This window comes from Ambystoma mexicanum, chromosome 12 (assembly GCF_040938575.1).
Source record: "Ambystoma mexicanum isolate Mex_15411 chromosome 12, UKY_AmexF1_1, whole genome shotgun sequence".
Lineage (NCBI taxonomy): Eukaryota > Metazoa > Chordata > Amphibia > Caudata > Ambystomatidae > Ambystoma > Ambystoma mexicanum.
Window position 1 is genome coordinate 1,163,459,647 of NC_090936.1, and position 20,379 is coordinate 1,163,480,025.

Sequence of the window (20,379 nt, forward strand, 5' to 3'; positions counted from 1 at the left end):
CTCTCAAATGTAAAAAATAAGGAGTAAAATACTCCCACTTCAAAATAATATCCGGAGAACTGCATAAAACAGTCATGTCCAGTTGGCAGTTTTGTTGAGTGGAATGGCTGTGCAGTCGGTGAATGTTCGGGGACAGTGAAGAGGTGGGCGAATGTTCGCGGGCATGCATTGGAGGAATGTTCGCCGACAGCGCGGCCACTCACCTCTTCCTCGATGGCGAAGAGCTTGACGATGTTCTTGTGGTTTAGTTTCTTTAAGACTTCGAACTCCCGGTCCTGCACATCATGTGGACGCAAGAAGCTCATGCTGTTGAACACCTTGACGGCGTACAAGTCTCCGGTTTTCTAGAGAAGACAAAAGGTGAATATTAAAGACGCTGGAAACAACAGTGTACTGGTCAGAAAGGGGACATAAAAAATGCAGGGCTTTAACTCAAGCTAGACGATGTGTAGAAGGCTCTATAAGGCCAGCGACCAACACAGCATGAGCTGGCAAAGCCAGCAGTTTGGGCTTTTGTGTAGGTATGGGATAGGACTGCCATAGTGGGACTTACCATCTGGCCATTAGAGGCCAACAGCTGGCAAATGTCGGGTCGATTATGGCAGTTACTAGCAAAGGTCTATCTAATGCCTACAGGGTAACCAACAGCGTGTCCTTAGCTATGCTTAATAGGAACTTAATGCACGGAGTAGATGCAAGGACATGCACATTGCAAACTGGAGACATTTTTATTACACCGAACACCGTGAGCTGTTTTGACACCTGCTGTTAACGCATTGCCACGCAGAAAACTACTTAGAAATAACATTGGCATTACCTTAAGAGCACAGAGCTGGGAGTGGTGGGTAGTGGGTAGGAAAGGTAACATGGCCGTCAGGGGTCAACGGGCAAGTAAAAAGCCAAAGAACACTGTAGTCTGTGCGCATGCACATAAACTATCTCTCCTCTCTTCCCATGCCAACAGCTTCAGTTGTTATGCATCTCTCCCAGTGCCACCTAATAGCGAAACTAAAAACAGGCTCTGTTCCCATGGGTTTGTTATTCTGCATGCAAGGCACAGCATTGGGTTCTGCAGTTTGTGTTATGGGGCTTTGCGTGGAAATTAGCAGAAGGTGCGCATTGTGAGCCTTTCGGCAGCGTTCTGCATACGCCATGTTTATTCTTGATACTGCAGTGAAGCGTTTATGGCAACTCTTTTTCCGCCCTACACTAGATGGCATGCAGCAGCTGAAGTACAGGGACAGCACTGGCCCCAAAAGCGTCGCTTCGGGCTCCACAATGTCTGGGAGGAAGCGGTCTCCTCGTAACTGATGCGTGACGCAGACGAATTCAATGTCGGGGTTCCATTCTATCCAAAGGCGGGAACTGGGGTGTATGACAAGCTTCCTTCGACTCCTTCCTAAAGTGTAGGATGGAGGATGCCAGTCAAGTGAGGCATGCCAAGTTATGTCATGTGGACCTGGTGAGTGGCAGTTAAGCCAGCAAATCGCAGGCAAATAAGGGCTTATCTTTAATAGAAAGAGCCAAACAAAATGTATTGCGCGAATGTTGCACAAGCCGTAAAAAAGTATATAAAACCCAGTGATTTTAGAAGTTCAACGCTGGTGTCTTCTTTGTATCCTGTGATGCATTAAAGATGACGTCTGAAACCAGCCCACATACCGGTCTGCCTCCTTGACTTGTAGCCAGTCTCTGCTGCCTGATCCACAGAAGTCAATGCCCAGGGAGGGAAACTGCAGGGATGTCATTTGGGGGTCGCCAGAGGTCACAAGTGCGACCTCTGAGGTCTCCCTTGCAACCTCTAAAAAAAAATTATATATATATATATATATATATATATATATATATATATATATATATATATATATCTCCTGAAACTGCTTGTCCACCGTGTTTTTCAAGGCAAAATAAAGGACGTATGATGGAGATCCTTCTTTGCATCTGGTGCATTTTTATTTGGGAGAAGAGTGCCGCCTAAAAAGCTGTGAACAGCTTTTCTTTTTTGTTTTCTTTCCCTTCGATATATATATATATATATATATTTGCAATGCAAGCTCCTGGGCTGTAGCCAGCACCATGTGGCTCTTTAATTCTGGAGTGGCTAGCTTTCTTGTTCAGGCCCCTTAAAAAAAGAAGAAAAATAAGAACATGAGGGCCACAAGTCTAACACTTTCAGCACTGAACCTAAATAAGAAAGAATAGGAATGCCAAAAAATGTGTCTTTCTGGAATTCTACACAATAATTGCTAGACTCATTAAAGGTTTATTTCAGGCACACTTCAGGAGGTGAGTCACTGATTTAGTCTGTTCTCAAAAGCCTCAACTCAGCCTTTCATCCTTCTGAGATCGATAAATGGGTACCAACACAGGTTGGGTGATATTGGATGTATATTTCTTCTATGTAAAGCGCTTAAGCTTAAGTGCTATATAATAACACATCATTATCATTTGGTCATGGACCTCTCCTTGCAATCACAGTCATTTGGTAATATGGGCCCATACACACTGATCTTAACGATACATATGGCGATCCATTCAGGTATGAAAGGTACATCACATTATAGTGATATCTAACCATATTTTTCGTAGTGTTCAATGCTATGTGATGCCACTTCCTGTTTTGTCAACGGGTGAAAGGTTGTGTTCCATCGCTTCCCGCGATATCACTTTGGGGTGGGGTCAAATGACATGTGATGTCATCAGGGGTCAAGGGTCATGTGATGTCACTTCCGCTACCCCTGGCATTTTGGTGAAATGATGTCCCTGGGAAACGGGCCCTCCTCTTCATTACGATATGGAGGATTGGGAGATAACTTGAGATAGTTATCTGGGTTTCCTGTACAGGTGCTTTACAATTCATGGCACAGTGCACTACTCATTAGCAATGGCACAAAGTTACCAGAGCAAAATACTGATAATATTTTACACTTGTCAATACTGGTCTGAATGTACCAAATGAAAACTACTGAAGAATCTGGACAATTTGTCCCTTATCCACAGAATAGAACCACTCCATGTGAGGCTAGGGAGGTGAGCCCTTCTGCAAAACTCAGGAACAAGGAATCCCAGTCCAACGAGGAACTATTTGAACTGACTACATTGTCCACTTGCATGGGACTTGAAAAAGCATTTTGTTCTCATATTTTGACTACAAGTACCAGTGATCTTCCTTCCACCCTGTTGGCTTTAGGTAATGCTGGGTTTCATCTGAACATTGCCGTCAAGGAAGTGCACACCTTTTTCGATTGTGACGATGTACTTAAACACAGTAAAAACTCAATGGCGAGAGACCTCCTACCCAGTGAGCGACTCCTATGGAGGGAGAATCATCGATACGCAGAAGCAAACCTCTGTGGATATGTCCTGGAGGGGCGGAGCTACACTAAGCCACGGAGCCAGCAGTGGCATAGCCAAAGCAAGGCCTGCTAGCCTGAGGCTAAGCGGTGGGTGTTCTGATCGAGCAAGAGGCTCTGGTTAGGAGTGGAACGAAGACGGCAAGAAAAACAGTCTTCCCGGTGGTGCAACGCTGAAAATCAGAGAAAGAAAGGAGCCTGAGCTCCCCCAAGGCGGGTGTACCGACAGACGAGTACAAGGTAAGCAAATTCTGACCTTGTACTCGTAATGTGAGGACACCAGTGAGGGGAGAAGAAGAGAGAAAGAGAGAAAGGGAGAAAGGGAGAAAGGGAGAAAGGGAGAAAGGGAGAAAGGGAGAAAGAGAGAAGGAGAGAAACCCATACTGCATATCACATCTGGAGCAGCCGCCAACAGTATGAAAGTCGGAAAGAGTGGAACGGACACACAACCCAAGTAAAACAGAGGGAAAGAGATAGAAACAGGCTGGGGAAGCTTCTCTCAGTATAAGAATCTAAGTGAATCGAATGGGCACAGGACTCTGAACAAGGAAGTGAAAGTAATGTGTGTGCTTTGCACCCAGACTAGGAAAGCGGACACATGAGATTAATTGGACTGAGAACCAATAATCCCTACCAAAGAGCCACCGGACTTTGGGGAGTCACAGTGCCAAAAAGGTAGGATACAGAGAGGTTTGTGCAAAGTGAATCTAGAGGGATTTAACCACTAATAAAAAGCTGAGTGCTCCTGCAAGGGTTTTGTCACGACTCGCTCCCTTCGCTCCCGTTCCCACCACTTGGGGGCATGATTTGGGGTTTATTCCCTACTGGACCTTTCCTCCGAACCTTATGCTACAGTGCTGTGATGAATTGGGAGCGCTAAATCCCTATTTTCCAAGCTACTTCCCTTCCGGATCCATTCCAGGTTTTTGGCAGCCAGCATGCTTCTTTAACCAAATGACTATGCTTCCCAGAATGCCTGGCCCACTGCTCCACCTCCACCCTTGCAGGACAAGGTTGGGTGGAGGATAGGTAACAGCTGTGGCTGCAGGTGCAGCAATCAGCACAACTGAGGCGTGTGCTCGTTAAGCAGCTTTAAAAGCCTCAGTCTTACTTCAGTCCAGCGCTGGTCATCGTTTGCAGTGTTCCTGTTGTGACTAGTCCCTTGTTCCTTGCCTTTGTACCTAGTTCCTAGTTCCTGTTTTCTTGTTCCTCCGCCCTGAATCTCGGATTCATGCGCTAATTGATTTCTGCTCCCTTGATTCCCTTTTTGTCTTCCTCTGTTTGCAGGCAGCATTTCTCAGTGCTTTCCCCTTTTAGATGCAGCCCAGTTTGTCTGTGTTCGACTCTGTCCTTTGCTGCTGTAAACCCATATGCCTTAGCCTTCCTCTTAGATTAGCTTCCTGTCTTTTCCTTGGAGGGGTAGGGAGAAGTTTGCATTGGTGATTTCGTTTTTCCCTGCTCCTGATCCTTACTTTCTATTGGGATCCATTCCATGTTTTCCATTGCACTTCTGCATTTATTTCCCATTTGATTATTAGGTGTGATGTGCGGTTGTAGCTAGCTCCTGTGTGAATGCTTATGTTTTCCTCACTAATTTGTAATCACTATTCCAATGTAGGTATTTAGTTTTCCTCCCTTTGCTGTTCTAGCCTTTCTGGGTCCCAGTTTCATCAACAGGATTCGTGGGCTAGCTGACATTCAAGAGGTTTATCTCGTCCTCGTGAGTACAGTTCTTTAGTTCCCTTATTTAATACCATCAAGAGTGTTAGTTCACAGATCCTGTCATTGCTTGCCCTCCACGTGGGTTTAGCGCTGTCAGTACCTGTAACAGCAATTGGGGGTAAGGCGCTTGCCGACGTTCCTCGCGGTCAGGTGCTTACACCACATCCCTTTTCATATATCGGTTTTGTTGTCACACTCTGTTTGCACTCCTGGGTTCTAGCATACATGAGTCGTTGTTCCTGTGCACACGTAGTTTAATTCGAAGCTATTCACTGTGTGATTTAGTGCACATTTCCCTTGCCATATTCGCTGCCTTTGTACTCGCCTGACTAATCCTGATAGGTTTAACCAGTGGTAAGAAAGCTAAAAAATATAAGAAGACGACAAAGAAATTGTTTTCTTCTCCCCTTTTGGGGAAAAAGACTATCTAGACGACATTCATAACTTTAACCGACAAACTCTGTACGAAGAGTGTTAACTGTGTAAAGACATTCTAAAGGAACTCAGACTGATAAGTGGGCCACGCAGAAGCACATTACAAGGCTATTTGCGCAAGCATCCTTTTTTTTAGTAACATTTTCTAAAGTTCTAGGGCCAGTTAGTAACTTGAAATTTGGATTCAGGATGCTTAATTTTTGCACTTCGACAAGCACCTTTAGTTTTTGGGTTAGAAAGCAGGGAACATCCCTCAAAGCAAGGTCAGGTGGGCATTTTTCTTTTTACTTGAATAAACAAATCTTCACCATGAGCCATTGTAGTCTAAGTCCTTCTGTTTTGCCACACTACCCATGATATGATATGATATGATGATATGGCATTTGTAACGCGCCTATACACAAGTGTTTCAAGGCGCGACGAGGCAGGGAGGGAGGGGGGAACAAGGGGAAGACAGACAACATTCCTACTAGGCCAGGTGTCATTCAGACCGCGCAAGTGCAGGGGTAGGGAGAAGGGAAAAAGTGCAAGGGGGAGGGGGGGGGGGAGTGCAATACAAATAAGTAGAATAGAAATAAAATAATAAATAAATAGGGCCAGCTGGTGGCAAGTGCAAGGTAAGTGCAGACAAGTGCTGGGGGGGGGCTGTAGTGATACAGAGACAGTCCCGCAGTGCAGGGGTTGCCAGGGAGGCAGTGCAAGTGAAGAGTGACTGGGCCCAGGACCGAGGTCGGTGAGAGTGGCCCAGTTGCAGAATCAGTGCAGTTTTGGTGAAGAATTTAGCAGGAGAGGGAGAGAAAAAGCAGAAGTGAAGAGGAAGGTTTTGAGGTGCTTCCGGAACCGGAGATGGTTCTCCTCAAGTTTCAGGGAGGCAGGAAGGCTGTTCCAGAGGGAGGCCCCTGCCGCGGAGAGAGATCTACCCCCAGCTCGTTGCTTCGAGAAGCGGCTGACCCTGAGGGAGTTGGAGACGGATGAGCGTAGGGCTCGGGAAGGAAGATATTTAGGAAGAGAGAGTTGAAGGTATTTAGGCCCCAGGCCCCAGAAGGCCTTGTGGACAATGCAGAGGGTTTTGAACTTAATCCTCGCAGCCACTGGGAGCCAGTGTAGAGATTTCAGTCCTGGAGAGATACGGTCCCTGGGCTTGAGGCCAAGGACAAGGACAAGTCTTGCAGTTCTGTTCTGGATGAGTTGCAGAGGGCGGAGAGTGGAGGCAGGCAGATTAAGATAGAGGCTGTTACAGTAGTCAAGCTTCGAGAGAACCAGGGCTCGGGAGACAGTGAGCTTCTGGGGGAAGGAGAGGAGGGGAAGAATACCTCTGAGGAGATGCAGCTGGTAATGTGACTTCTTAGAGACGTCAGATATATGAGGAGAGAAGGAGAGTGTGGAGTCGAAGATGATCCCGAGGTTTTTTGCCTTGCAGGTAGGAGCAGGAAGCCTAGTACGATTCATATAATGACCTATTGAAAATATCGAAATAGGGGTGCATCCACCCGATGCTAAAGACAAGCAACAAGAAGTTTGACTGCCTTCAGGCAGAGCAGTCAAAGATCAGTCCTAGCGCAGGAGGGCAGGAGGTAGCCCAACTCAACGAGATGTTAGCATTTCCATACCTTTGGTGGCCCTGCTTCCCAATTTCCAGCTGGGACACTCCAAGGAGCAGGGATTCAAATGGTGACCACCTGACCCAAAAAAGTTCATAAACACAGGTGCTGTCGACCCTTCGGGACTCTGTCCTAGCATCAGAAATGCAGCTATGGCACTGGTCAAGTTCAGTTCTCATGGGTTTACTAGCATCAGTCACTCGAACGAGACACCTGGTTGCAAATTACAATTATTTGCTTGCAGGAACCCAGCCTACCTGACAGTCCCTGATTGTGCAGACTGAATCTGTGAGGTATCAAAGTAAGCAACTGCAGTATGTAGATCACACATGCCCTGCTGGCAGTCATTGGAGACCCATTCAGGATTTATTCCACTAGAGGCAGAAGCTTTTCAAGGGCCTAATCCAAAAATTGGCTGAACACCCACTCCCAGCAAAGCTGGACCTAACTCTGCTTTTAATGAAAAGACAGCAGATGAAATGGGGTTACATTGAATAGGGGTACTGTTGGTAAAGGAAATACAGATATACCTTCAATTATTATCAAGCTTCCCAGTGGATTCCTCCTGCCATCTAGGATCACAATATTACTCACGGTTTGTATCCAGAACACAAAAAACACATCTCCTATCCACCTTTATTTGCGGTTTGCAAAGTTGTGTGCCATCACATACCTCACCTGAACGTACGTTATATCTTCTTACCCATTTTCTAATAGGATAGAGTTTAAAACTTTTCAAATCCTATAAAGCCACAGTTGTGGGGTCCCCTCGGTCGTTTGTCAAGGAATTGCTCACTGAAAATAGTTTAACAAACCCTTGATTTCATGGTCTGTGTAATAAATATCTTCCTTCAGAGGAAAAGAGATAAGATATCTCCCCTCTTCATCTCCTACTTCCTCTTCTTGCAACGGTTTTTAGGCATTTGTAATCAAAATAAGAAAATGAAACTGCCCGTGCAGGCTCTAAAGCTTTCCACAACAGAGAAAGGGAAACGTTTTTCAAAAAGCCACACATGCTTTGTCCTCTTCACCTCCATAAAGGTGCTATTACTCCCCATAGCATAATCAACAAATCATTATTTCAAACATGTGGTGGCTCGGGCCACCTGTGCTTTTAACCAAAAGATTCTTAGTGATATGATGGATATAAATCTAAGGCCTTGCAAGTTCTTGGTGGTTACCTGGAATTGGCGATTGGTAATCTGCATCTGAATTTATTGAGGCATGTGTTGTTCACCTCCCGATCTAGGTGGGCTTTTGATGTGGTGTTCTGAAATCTGCTGTGCCCCCAAAAGCTTGGTTTCCTTCCAGCACCAAATTCATGAGAAGTCCTACCTACCCCTCATCCAATGGCTGCATGGATTATACCCCTTTGCCATCTGTACATATTTGACTCCTTTATTTACCATTCCCTCTTGCAGAATCACCTTAGGAGAGAATTGTTTCGCATCTGCCAGAGAACCCTTTCTTTATGAAGGCCCACTGGCCCGGAGTAATTTTATTTTGTATATATATTTTTTTAATTGATCCATTTACCCACTTCAGGCTTTATGATATTGGGAGAGCAGCCTATTAAGTTGGATCCCAAACCAGGTTCACAATATGGTACAGTGGCAGAAAGTTTATGGGTTGTGTGATCAATAGAGGTTTTTCCTTGACTCACACAATGCACACATCTGACTCCCTATGTCGCCATGTTGGGATTGGCGGTGGCCTGACCACACACTGAACAAGTGGAGCAGCTGGTCAAGCCGGCAACATGCAGAGAAATGCGCTGCCAAAATGGAGAGATGAAAAATACTTTTCAAATGTATGAGAAAGGCTTCAGCCTCCCTCACAACTTAGTAGCAGCACAACTGAAATAGTCCAATGGTAGAATTCTTACCTTTCATGTAAACTGGGTTCAAATCCTCATTAAAGACCTTGGGTAAATTGAATTTAAATTAATGACATGGTGAAATAAAATAAACGCTCATTACACAGAGGAATACCTACCACCTACCCAGGAAGATCAAACCAGATAAAGTAGAAAAAAGCCCTTTGTAGCAAAGTTAATTGGAACACTTAATCGACTCAACCGATATTCAAACTGGCCAATGAGGTAATGAACTATTCTGGAAGCGCTATTATGCAAGCACCACCTCCACCAATGGAGAAAACCGACAGTTCAGCCAATTAGGAGTTGGCTAGTGGAGAAAGGACTTTATGAAAGGAGACTCGGACCAGTTTCAAGATGTCTTGTTCCCCATCTCGCTGGTTTTAGGAATAAAAGAGTGAAGAAGAACCTTATGCTGAAGAGGGAGACCTGAGGGAGCCAATCTGAACCCAGAGGGGAAGAAGAGGCCAGTACCCCTCTGAACCAGGAGCCCAGAGGAGCTGGAAATAAATGCTAACATACCAAAGGGGGAAACACCCCAAAAGTTAAAAAAGAAATGGTTGTATGGACCATTTGACCGAATTCGGCCAGTACTAAAAGAATTGAAGCCCAAACTACAAAACAGGAGGAGCAGGGGTTGCGGGGATGTCCCCTGCTCCTCATGTTCGGTATTATGGGCTTTGAGGGTGTCCCCTGCTTCCTTGACATTGGAAGCGGGGGGAATTTTTAAATAAAATTAAAAAAAGAAAAGCTGAAAAAAAAGACAAAAAGGGACCCTGCAGCGTCAGCTCCGACCCAAGTTAGAATAGAACTGATGCCACAGGTAAAGCGGCAGCCGGCGAGAAGGTAAGTGGAGGAGGAGGTTTTGTCTACGCTGCTTAAAGGACATGGATTTGGGTTGTTTGACCGAAGTAAAAATTGATTTTCCTGCAAAACAGTCTACTGTCACTTCTGCAGCAATTGTTTCTACTTTGGTAAACAACCCAAATCCACAAAAGTGGCAAGGCCTCCTAAAGTTTCCCAATGAAGAAAGGACTGTGGGCAGCCAGACTACTACTGATGGGTACGGGGAGAGCCCAGTTCGAACGAGTCGTATAAGATACTCAACCCATTGTTCCAAGTTCCCACAAGAGAGGGTCAGACAGTGAAGATACCCTAAGAGAGGGGGACGAGTCGAGAACCAAGGAGAGGTGGAGAGAGTGCAGATATCCCAAGAGAGGGGAACAGAGTGAAGATACCCCCCCAAGCAGGGGAAGAGAGTCAAGTAACGCCATGAAAGGGGAGAGAGTCAAGATACCACAAGAGGCGAGAAAGAAAGGAAAACCCAGATTGGGGCAACCAAGTGAAAAACAGCACCCATAGTTGGGAGAGGAGAAACACGGAAATAACCAAGAAAGACTTTCTTTGGAACTATGTTTGGAACACCTGGTCATTATTCCAGCACCTGAAGAACTTCCTATCCAGGGGAACCAGAATGAGAAAAAACCTGGTCAGAAGCAGTCAACCATATTTTAGTTGCGAAACCCTCTAGACTTATGCATGTTACTTTTATCTTAGTATAGGATTTGGGCAAAGGACTTTATTAATTCCTGGATGTATCGAAACATAAATACCCTTTTGTTTTTAGAATAGAGAACAGATATCTTAAGTGTTGGGGAACATTTTATTATTTTACTTAGTTATTTTCTTTTAAGCTGGTCAGGAGGTCAGGCTAACAAAATTAAGACCTGTGAACTTTAATGTCCCAGTGTCCGAGTTCTAATTTCGGGCTTACCAAAGTTTCGGCACATACATGCCCATTGTTGGATTAACTGCGTCATTTTAGGACAACACTTGCTCTTAAAATCCAACATAAAAGTGTGACAAAGCTTGTTTCCAGGCCCCGTCAGGGGGAGGAGGGACCATGACCTCTAGAACCACTGCGAGTGCCTGAGCGCATGCAGGAGGATCCCCTCCCAGACTCTCCTTACCTGAGAAGACCGAGGCGCAGCCACATTGAGGAGCCGCTGACTATGACGCAGCAGGACTGGAGTCGGTGTTGCTGCAGGACACCGTCGGAAAGAGGCTGTCTTGCAGCTGAGGCCACAGAACTCTGCTGGAGGCAGCCAGCGGGACGTCTGTCGTGGTAGCGCCGGAAGGACCCCCACCCTCCCGGTGGGAGAAGGTAAGGGAGTCGCCACAAAGCCACGAGCGGCTTAGAGAGAAGCACGGTTCCAGCTGGCAACACCAGCTGGATCCCAGGCACCAAGAGAGAAGCCATTAAACTACCAGGGATTTCATGATTTTAAAAAGGGCCTACAAAAAAAGTCACACTAATAGGTGACAACAGTCTCCTATGGACCGCAGTCATTTCTGTGCCATAAACGCTGCAAGCCGCGTAGCTGAAAAGCAGGCAGGACTTAAAGCCCTTATGATGTCTCCCCAACCCCTGCATGACACCATGGATTCAGATAAATGATTGGACAGGGAAATTTGACCAATGATTGGAAGTGGAGGGTTATTTAAGAAGAATCCTTGAAATAGTTTAGTGTAGGTTTAGTAGGGTGAGGTCAGAAGGATGGCAAAAATACCAGAGGAGGACAGAGAGGCGTGTGGTTGTGGTTGCAGAGACGGGTTCTGTGGAGTGAGTGTGTGAGAGAGGAGAGAGGGAAGTATTTGTAGCTGTTAGAAAGCGGTAGTGACCGTAAGTGGTAGTGGAAGTGGGGATAGTGGTTGGAAGTAGAGGTAGGAATGGTAGTGGTAACAGCATAGTAGAATGGGAGAGAAGAAGTGGTAGCAAGGAGAAGTGGCAGTGGATTAAAGGTGGTGGTAGGGGAGTGTAGTAGTGGCAAAATGGTAGAGTGGTAATAGAGGAGAGAGGTAGTAGTAGGTAGTGGTAGTAGGGAGTGAAGGAGGAGGACATTAAGAGAAGGAAATAAGGAAATATCTAAGTCTGGAGGTAGGAAGGCGGAGAGGAACATTGGAGGGCCAGATGTGTGGTGGGGAGGAGAACACAGTGGGACACCAGAATTGAAGGGCAAAGTGTTTCTGGTGACAGACCCAAACCGTGCAAGTGGCAGCATCCCCCCCCCCCCAACTTCACAAGAACACTAAGCGAAGTTAGGCAAGGGAAAGCTACAAGACCCCTAGGGAGTCAGACAGCCATCGCTTCAGGGAAACCTTAGTCATGAGAAGAAACAGACAGTAGGCATCACCTCACAGGAGAGGGAGAGAGAGAGAGAGAAACATTTCCCCAAGACCCCGGTTGACCCTGAAATCTGGCGATATCTACTAAGCCCAAACAAACACGGATATGTCAGTTGGTGCAAGTGTGACTCATTTAGTGATAGCCAGTCACAGAAGCTATCAGAATTTGTTAATGAGCCTCCTGCTTATGCAGAAAAACAAATTCCTCCTCTGCTTTATCAGTAGATCATGGCTGCATCTCAGCCACTGTTCTCTTTAAATACCTCACATTAGATGCTATGGTGTTCACTTGGTTGTTCACGCATGCGACCTCACTGTTACACTCAAATTGCATCTTATACCATAAATACATTTTTAGCCATACATGGCTAAATGACCTCGCCTTGCCACATACCATTAGAAACTATTACACACTCTGGTTTTATGTCACTGCCACAACATTCTCCTGTGACTATTCGACGACACTGCTTTTCCGTTTGCTTGTACCATTTTTCCACACCCTGCATTAGGTTGTGCTGCCTACCCTGTAATTTGTCCAGCTGTGTTGCCAACTTGCTCTGCTCAGAACACACTACCAAATTCCTGCATCCTCCACTCCTCCACCCAGCCCGGTAGTTTTTCCAAATTAGTTTAAATACTGTGTGTCCCATAGCCATCCCTCCAATGGCACGTTGTATTTGCAGCCAGTTATTCCTTTAATTTAGGGTGTTCCACCAAACCCCTGCTACCCCTTCCGGGTTCATGGTGCTCAAACGCTTGTTTCCTCTTTACATTTCGGAGATCCATTGCTCTTCCTGCGAGAGAACGTCCTAAATGTTACTCCTGTGCTCTCCAACCACAGTTCCACACTCATTACACAACGTCTAGTCATAGGTGTGATCATGTAATACATGCTTGCCTCTTGTACTTGTCCAAACCTTTTAGCACGTTGAATTTCGACATCATACACTCTCTCGCCTAAAATTTCGATAGGCAAATCCAACTGGGTATTTTCTGATCCGTACATGTGAATGGCACATCTACTCGTCAGTCCAAAGCATCAGAGTATGCACCCTTAAATAACCCATACTTAGAATATACACAGTACACATTACGAAGGAAGGTCAGCTACTCTTTAGTTACTCTACAAACCTTGTTGCGGCCTCGATAGACATTTGCTGTGGCTCCTTGGCCCAGTATATCAGATACCAGCCACAGGTAATTTGCCGTGCTCTGCATGGCTGCTTTCTCAGGTGAACCTCCCTTTGAGCTGAAAGAGAAAACACACACATGTAAAACTATTCACTGAAAGTGCTTCAAACACTGACAATTTCTTTATATTAAAACTACACAACATAATTATAATTACATGGTTATGATTTTCCTTTAATATCCATTTCCGTTCCTAGTGGCTTGACTGCTTTTGACAAACTTGCTTCCTTATCCTCTACAAGGCTTGTGGGAGAAATCTTCCTACTCTCCATTGCCCCTCTAGCTCCCAATACTGGCAGTAGAGGGGCAGAAACAGATGTCCACAGATGGAAAGACTCCCATTTGCAATTTGAAGACAGGGAGACCACACTACAGGCTGTCGAGCCGCTGCTTGCAGATACCAGATCATATATACATTAAAGCAAGCTGCAGACAGATACATTGAAGCTTGGTGTGACGATGGACTTGTAGATGCTGGAGACCTGCAAGCAGGATAGGGAACATTTGGAGGGCTGTGGCAAGAAACGCACATCTGCACCTGCAGAAGATAAGCAGACCTGCACAGCAGCCAGAAACAGTTAGAGACATTTACACACCAAGAATTGTACCAAACCCACCAAGCTCCAGTGGGACTCCTTGAACTGGCTCCCAGTTGAGGCACGGATCACCTTCAAAAGCTCTCGGTATTAACCATCAGGCCTACTCTGACATGGGGGCTTGAATATCGCCAGTATAGGGTGGCCAAGTACTGCCCTACTAGCACTTCGTGAAGGCTTGTACTTGTTGCTAGGTCATAGACCCTGTGCACTCCTTTGTTTGGCCTTCGTTTTGTTACTATGGGATCCCTGTGTTAACACTCCTATGGGTCCCTGTTGATGTGTTCTCTGAATTCCTGCGTGTAACCTATTGCACTTACATTTTGCCCCTTCCCCTTGCACTTTCCTGATAACATTTGTGTCTCCATCGTTTACAAAAAGCTGCAATTCGATCAGGCAGCAAAATGGATGGTATGATCAAGAGTGCAGAGCCTCAAAAGCTAAATTGCTAGCAGTCATGAAGTCAGAGTGGGGCAGAGACTGCGCAAGAATCAGGGGAATAAAAATACTTACGAATCTGATGGAGCAAAAAAAAGAAAGTGTATGAACTTAGTTATTGGTATGAACTAAAACTTTTTTTTATTAAAAATGTTTAAAAACACAGTAGAGCATTTTTGCAATTCGGATACAAAAAGGCACAGCATTTAAACTAGACCCCTCTCAAAGAGACAGTGAAATGGCGATATGTATCCATAAGGGAAACAGCTCTGGGCACTGGCACAACACCATCTTCAAATTGGAAATGACAATTTGGGTAAAGTTTGTCAAGCTATTTAACAGCATAATAGCCAGCCATCATACCAACCACACAGAGGTGGGACAGCGATCGTTCAGATTTATAAGAAGGCAAAATGGAATGACCCCTCCAATTACCCCCCAATTTTGTTGATCGACATCCATGCGAAAATGTAAGGCAAAACAATGCTCCTATGACATGAGAATTGGATCATGGAAAATAGGGCCCTGATTTTCAAGCTGGTTTTAGGTAGAAGTCCCGTAAACTAGATTTTTCAATGAAATTTGCTCCACGAGAACTACACAACACTACGAACCCAGAACCTATGTGGTTTTCGTGGCGCTACACACAATATCTGAAGCAATGCCCAGAAAGGAACTATGGAACCGTCTATTGGAGAAAGAAATTCCTATACATTTATTAGCAGCAATTTAAAATATCTACTCTGAAAATTATGCGTAAATTCACTTTGGTACAAGAGGGGAACCACAGAATCCTTTGGCACCAATAGAGGAGTTAGACATGGATGTTTCCTACCACCAACATTTTCTGCTTATATATCAATAAGTGGGCAATGTACAGATGGATGCACCAGATCTACGGGATTACGGGGCGGGGGGGGGGGGCGGGTGGAAATGGCATCCTGCTATGTGCAGACGATGCAGTGTTAAACTGCAAAATCCAGACAGACATCCAAAAGCGTAACCGTTTTTGCAAGCAAATGTAATGATATTGGATTGGAACTTAATTTCCTCAAATGCAAATTCCTTATTTGGTCCAAAAGGAAAATGATAACCTCTGCACTTAGAAGAACACAAAATCAAAAAAAGTTGATCACTATGATCAGCTATCAATTAGTGATTTGTGATGAATCCAACAATGGCCTCCATCCCCCCTTTGTGGCCATGGGATGGAAGCCGCCACCTTATCCTGACCCAGGGGGCGGCTATATGAGGAAGGACAAGCTGGGAGGGAGGCAGGACAAGCTGGGAGGGAGGGAGGTGACTCTGGGGGAAATTACCTGACATCATTAGGGAAAGTCACATGCCCTCCATTACCTTCTAGGGATGTTTCTCCCATTCCACGTGGGCTAATGGCATATTTTAACACTCTCCCTCAACCTCTTACTATATCTACTTTTAGTACTCCCTACATCCTATAAAGAACAGTAGGCTAACAACTGAGACGAGGAAGAGGCAGTGAGCAGGACGACTCCCAGTGAGGAACAGTATTACCTTCCTCAACGCCATCCAAGGAGTCTTGCAACAACTGAGATGAGAACGAGCAATGGAACTGTAAGGGAGGCATGGTATCACAAGTAGACACTGACACAAGAGCTGCATGTTTCACAACCTTTGTTGGTTTTTCAAAGGGGTTGGAAAACTCCTATCTTGCCCTATAACCAAGATAGGACTGATCTTGACCATCAAATGAAAGAAAATACTGTCGTAGTCAGTCTTTAGTCAAATTATAAAAAGACCTATACAAAAAAAAAAAAAAAAACACGAATGCCTGCCCTTACTCATATACAATAAATGTGAAAAGGGATGTACAAATGCAAAACTGAAAAAATCAGTGTTCAAAAGAAATGCCAGTATGGCTGAGCTAGCTCCCTTACCCACATTTGGTAGCACGAGTTAAGGTGGCACACTGGGATCTCGTAACACTCTGGCTTCGGACACAAGAATGCAGTTCATTTCGTGGATCAGAACCTTCTTGGCTTTCCACGAAAAAGTCACTTGCTCACAGTTCAACAAGGTTAGTTTTCTCCTTCATATTATTCGAAAGTAGGTATCCCTCAGTCGAGCTCGGACCTCCGAATCAGTTTTCAGGGGTTCCCATCCTCAAACTTCAATCACACTCTCAAGGCTCCCCACATTGGGTTCAAGCCTCCTTTCAGTTTCACTATCGAAGACCTTCGAATGTGCAAGGATTTGACAACTACCTCAGCATGACCACTTCGACTCCTTTTAAAGCAATACCTTTTTTTTCTACACCAAGGCCTCTTGGTAAATGTAGTTTCAAGCACAAAAGTTGAAAGGCCTCTTTCACCTTCAGGTTTCCCTCTGCCGGGATCAAACCTAATTCAATGACAATAAGTTCCTTTACTCTCGCTTTGCCACTTCTACTTAAATAGGATGGCATACGAGTATTGGAAAAGGGGGGATACCATGTCTCGCCATCGGATGTCTCACCCGCAGACACAGAGGACCCCTCACACAGGTGCCCCTCCCGCACTTCTGACCCCTAGGATGTATATCCAAAGGTGAAGGCTGTGCCCTGGACACCAGAGTAAGGGATCCCCGGGGTCTAGGTCGTAAAAGAACCTTTGGTTTTTCACAGAACAATAAAGAGAACAAGGACCGGTAAACCAATGCAACGGTCTAGTCCCTGGAGACTATGTAATCACGCCGGAAAGTTTAAAGTGGCGTCCGCTACAGCGGACGGGGAGAGGAGAGAACTTCACATGCTGGGCTGCGCACTGCAACCTGTGAAGATGCCAAGGACCACACTAAGGGGAACCACGCAGTGGGAGACAGTGTGGTAACGAGCCCAAATGTGGGAAAGAGAATCCCAGGTACAGACGGTTCGACACCCAAAAACAGAAGGCAGCGGAAACCTTGCACCAAAGAAGGCAACACAGCGAGGGCAGAGCGGCTAACGGGACGCACACTGAGTCAGCAAGTGGAAGAATCCCAGAGTGAGAAGCAACCGGTAAGCACAGGGAAGACACATGGGTTACCATGTTAAAATTAAGGCTTGGGCTCTAGAGTTGGAAATTACCTTGCTAAACTCTGTTATTCATGATTCTTCTTGCTGGTGGTCTTAGGTCGCAAGATCACAGGTTCCTTTTTGAGGTGTAGCCAGAACCTCGTTTGTTTGCTGTGGGTGGTTTCCTGGATATCTTGCTTGTGTTGTGTTTTTCACGCTGTTTGCTGCATTTTTGATTTTTTTATTTGTGTCTTGGTGCGCGGTCTGTTTCCATGTGGATTGTACGATCCACACGGAAACAGACCGTGCACCAAGATACGCAAGGGCCCAACAGGAGCCACTGTATGCCCAGGATTATCCGAACAAACCAGCAAGACCCCATAGGGGCACTGTACAGGACAATAGCCTTGATAAGGACCTATGGGTCGAAACACGTGTCGGCAGACCACTTGGGGACAGAAGAGCCCCGCATGTACTGCATGTGTACCATGACTCAAGATGAATAAACCATTTCACGAATAAAACAATCCAAAACTCGGCAAATAGTGTGGAAAGTCGATTCCTTAAAACACCACAAGTAAGATATCCAGGAAACCACCCACCCCTCAACCCCTTTTGGGTTACCATGTTGCCTGCATGCGTATGCCACTCCGCAAGAATAACAAACTGAAGCCAAGGAACGCAAAGTGCAACCTGAGAGCCCAGCGAAGTGAGATGGGTTACCAGGTTGCCTGACAGAGTGGCGTTTCATGAGAAATGGGTGAGAAATACAAAAGGAGGCTAATGAAGAAGTTAACAAATTTATGGAAAAAACTACAAATGGGTTGTTCAACACATATCCCAAGGGTGAAATAAAACAAAGGAAAATGCCCAAGAAAAACAGGAAAAAGATCCCCTTTTTTTAAAAAAAAGAAACTAATACTGAGAAGAAATGTGTTAAACAAGAGTGGATAAGCCAGAGATGGGCTAATGTAATTTCTTGGATAAAAGGAAAAGTCCTAAAATAAAGTCTTGGAAGGAGAGTAAAACAGGTGAAGTTGAAGCGTGTGAACATTTGTAAGCCTGACTGGGGAAGATGCCCAGTCAGCTGCAAGTCCGGGACCCACATCTAAATTGTGTTAAAGTGAAAGAAGAATACCTAGGCAGGTACATGCCATTAGGATTTGAATCATACTGATGGTGAAGAGAAACCTTAGGGGAAGGGAGCTATTACCCCACCTACTGTGAACACACCAATAGGAGGGAGCACACCTCTTGGGTTCCGAGGAAGTGGACTATTCTATATTTTGAACTTTACCAAATAGTACAAGGAATCTGGGGAAAGTAGCCAGTCCCTGGAACTGTGAACATTGTCCATTTGAATTCTTCCGGTTGGATTTCATCTTTTGTGGTGGAACAGAACATTTGTGCACTGTTGTGAATTAGAGACAATACCCTTTGCACCTTCGAGTACGTTTTTAGAGTGTGAGGGCCAGAATAGGATTACCGACACAGGACGTATATAACTTTGGACATCTTGACAAAGGGCAGACCCATTCGTTTTGGCTGAGGTAGGGAAATACTTCCTAGAATAGGGATAGTGAAGCATTTTCCAACCCCATTTGTTTCAATAAACGTTTATAACCAAAAGCCATGAGTCCGGTGTCTGCATCTCATTCCCGGCTCCTCACAGTATGCTTACTTTCAATACCTGGAAGGGTTCGGGGGGGCTCTGTTGGCACATACCCTGAACGATTCAGGGGTAGAGCAACCTTGCAATCTTTGGGGGTGTCGAGAGCCTGTACTCCGCTGCATTATACGGGACAGACATTTGGGGTTACTCCACGTTAGGACAGTTTTTCTGAAGTCCAACTAAGGTCTTAGTACATTCATTCAACTGGGACAGTACAAGAATCCACACTTTAGAAGTCTGCACCACCTGAGTTCATAGTAGCGTAGACAGAGCAGCCAGGCTGGTCTTGGAGGGAGAGAGGGCTGTAGCATCAGTAAGATTACAATGTATTGTACATATGGTCCAAAGAAACACTATGTATTGTAAACATAAATGGGTTTATTTTAAAAACAAGTAGACAAAAAGATTCTTGGGTAAGTAAGTACTTTCACATTATATATCACCACAATTCTAAAAACACTATGCTTTTAAAAAGGCACACAGGCCAAAGCATAGACCTGATTTAGAAAACCGAACAGTTGTTGCTAGGGGAGTCAGTCTTAACACATTCAGTATAGGGCACACCTATTCTTGGTGAGCAAACCATTGCTAATTTTCTGATTACCGTTAGTAATACAAGGGTAGAGGACCCCAGCAGTTGTACCGTGACACTCAGCAAGGAAATCACATATAAAACCAACTGCACAATATACTTTTCTGAATAGTGGGACACTTATTCCAGGAACAGTAACAACCTATAACTTCATTTGTGAAAACACAGTTATACTAGATGAGGAAAACCTAAGGGTGTAATATACTATTACAGGTGATTTTAAAGATCAGTGAAACACAGATTGAGATGAGCAATAACTTGCGTAACTTATTTTAGGATGGCACACAGCTAACTGAAGGCAAGAAAAACCTATACACTTTTTAAAAGGAGCTATCAGCAACTTAAAGGCACGTGTAACCAAAGACTCTTTTTGTGTCCGTCTAAAACAGACCATGGAAAGCAAAACCCAATATTACACATTCTGAATGACTCAAGGTTATTCTAGGTAGGTAAAACCTAAGACAGACTTATTCTGGACAGGCTAACAGCAAGTCAGGGAAAGCAAGACTCAGTTGGGGGACACTCAAACATTTATATCCCAACAGGAACAGTGACGGGAAACCAACAGCATTACTTTTGGGAAGAGGCACAAACAAACCACAGGTGAGTAATTGTATTGCTCTCCCAGAGTGCACAGACAGTCATAAATCACCACTGCAATTACGGAGCCAATACTTTGAACGCAGGAAGACGCAATAACTTGCAAC

The 20,379-nt window shown here is 45.1% G+C and overlaps 1 protein-coding gene across 1 annotated transcript in view; it reads right to left on the reverse strand.

Annotated features, from left to right (window-relative positions):
- The window catches only part of TBK1 (TANK binding kinase 1), an 814,893-nt gene that overhangs the window by 718,969 nt on the left and 75,545 nt on the right, over positions 1 to 20,379 (reverse strand). The window contains exons 2-3 of the mRNA XM_069629775.1: positions 13,305 to 13,422; positions 204 to 344 (exon numbers count right to left, since the gene is read on the reverse strand). Of these exons, the coding sequence (XP_069485876.1) occupies positions 204 to 344; positions 13,305 to 13,391 (228 nt within the window). The 5' untranslated portion in view covers positions 13,392 to 13,422. The remainder of the gene's footprint in view (positions 1 to 203; positions 345 to 13,304; positions 13,423 to 20,379) is intronic.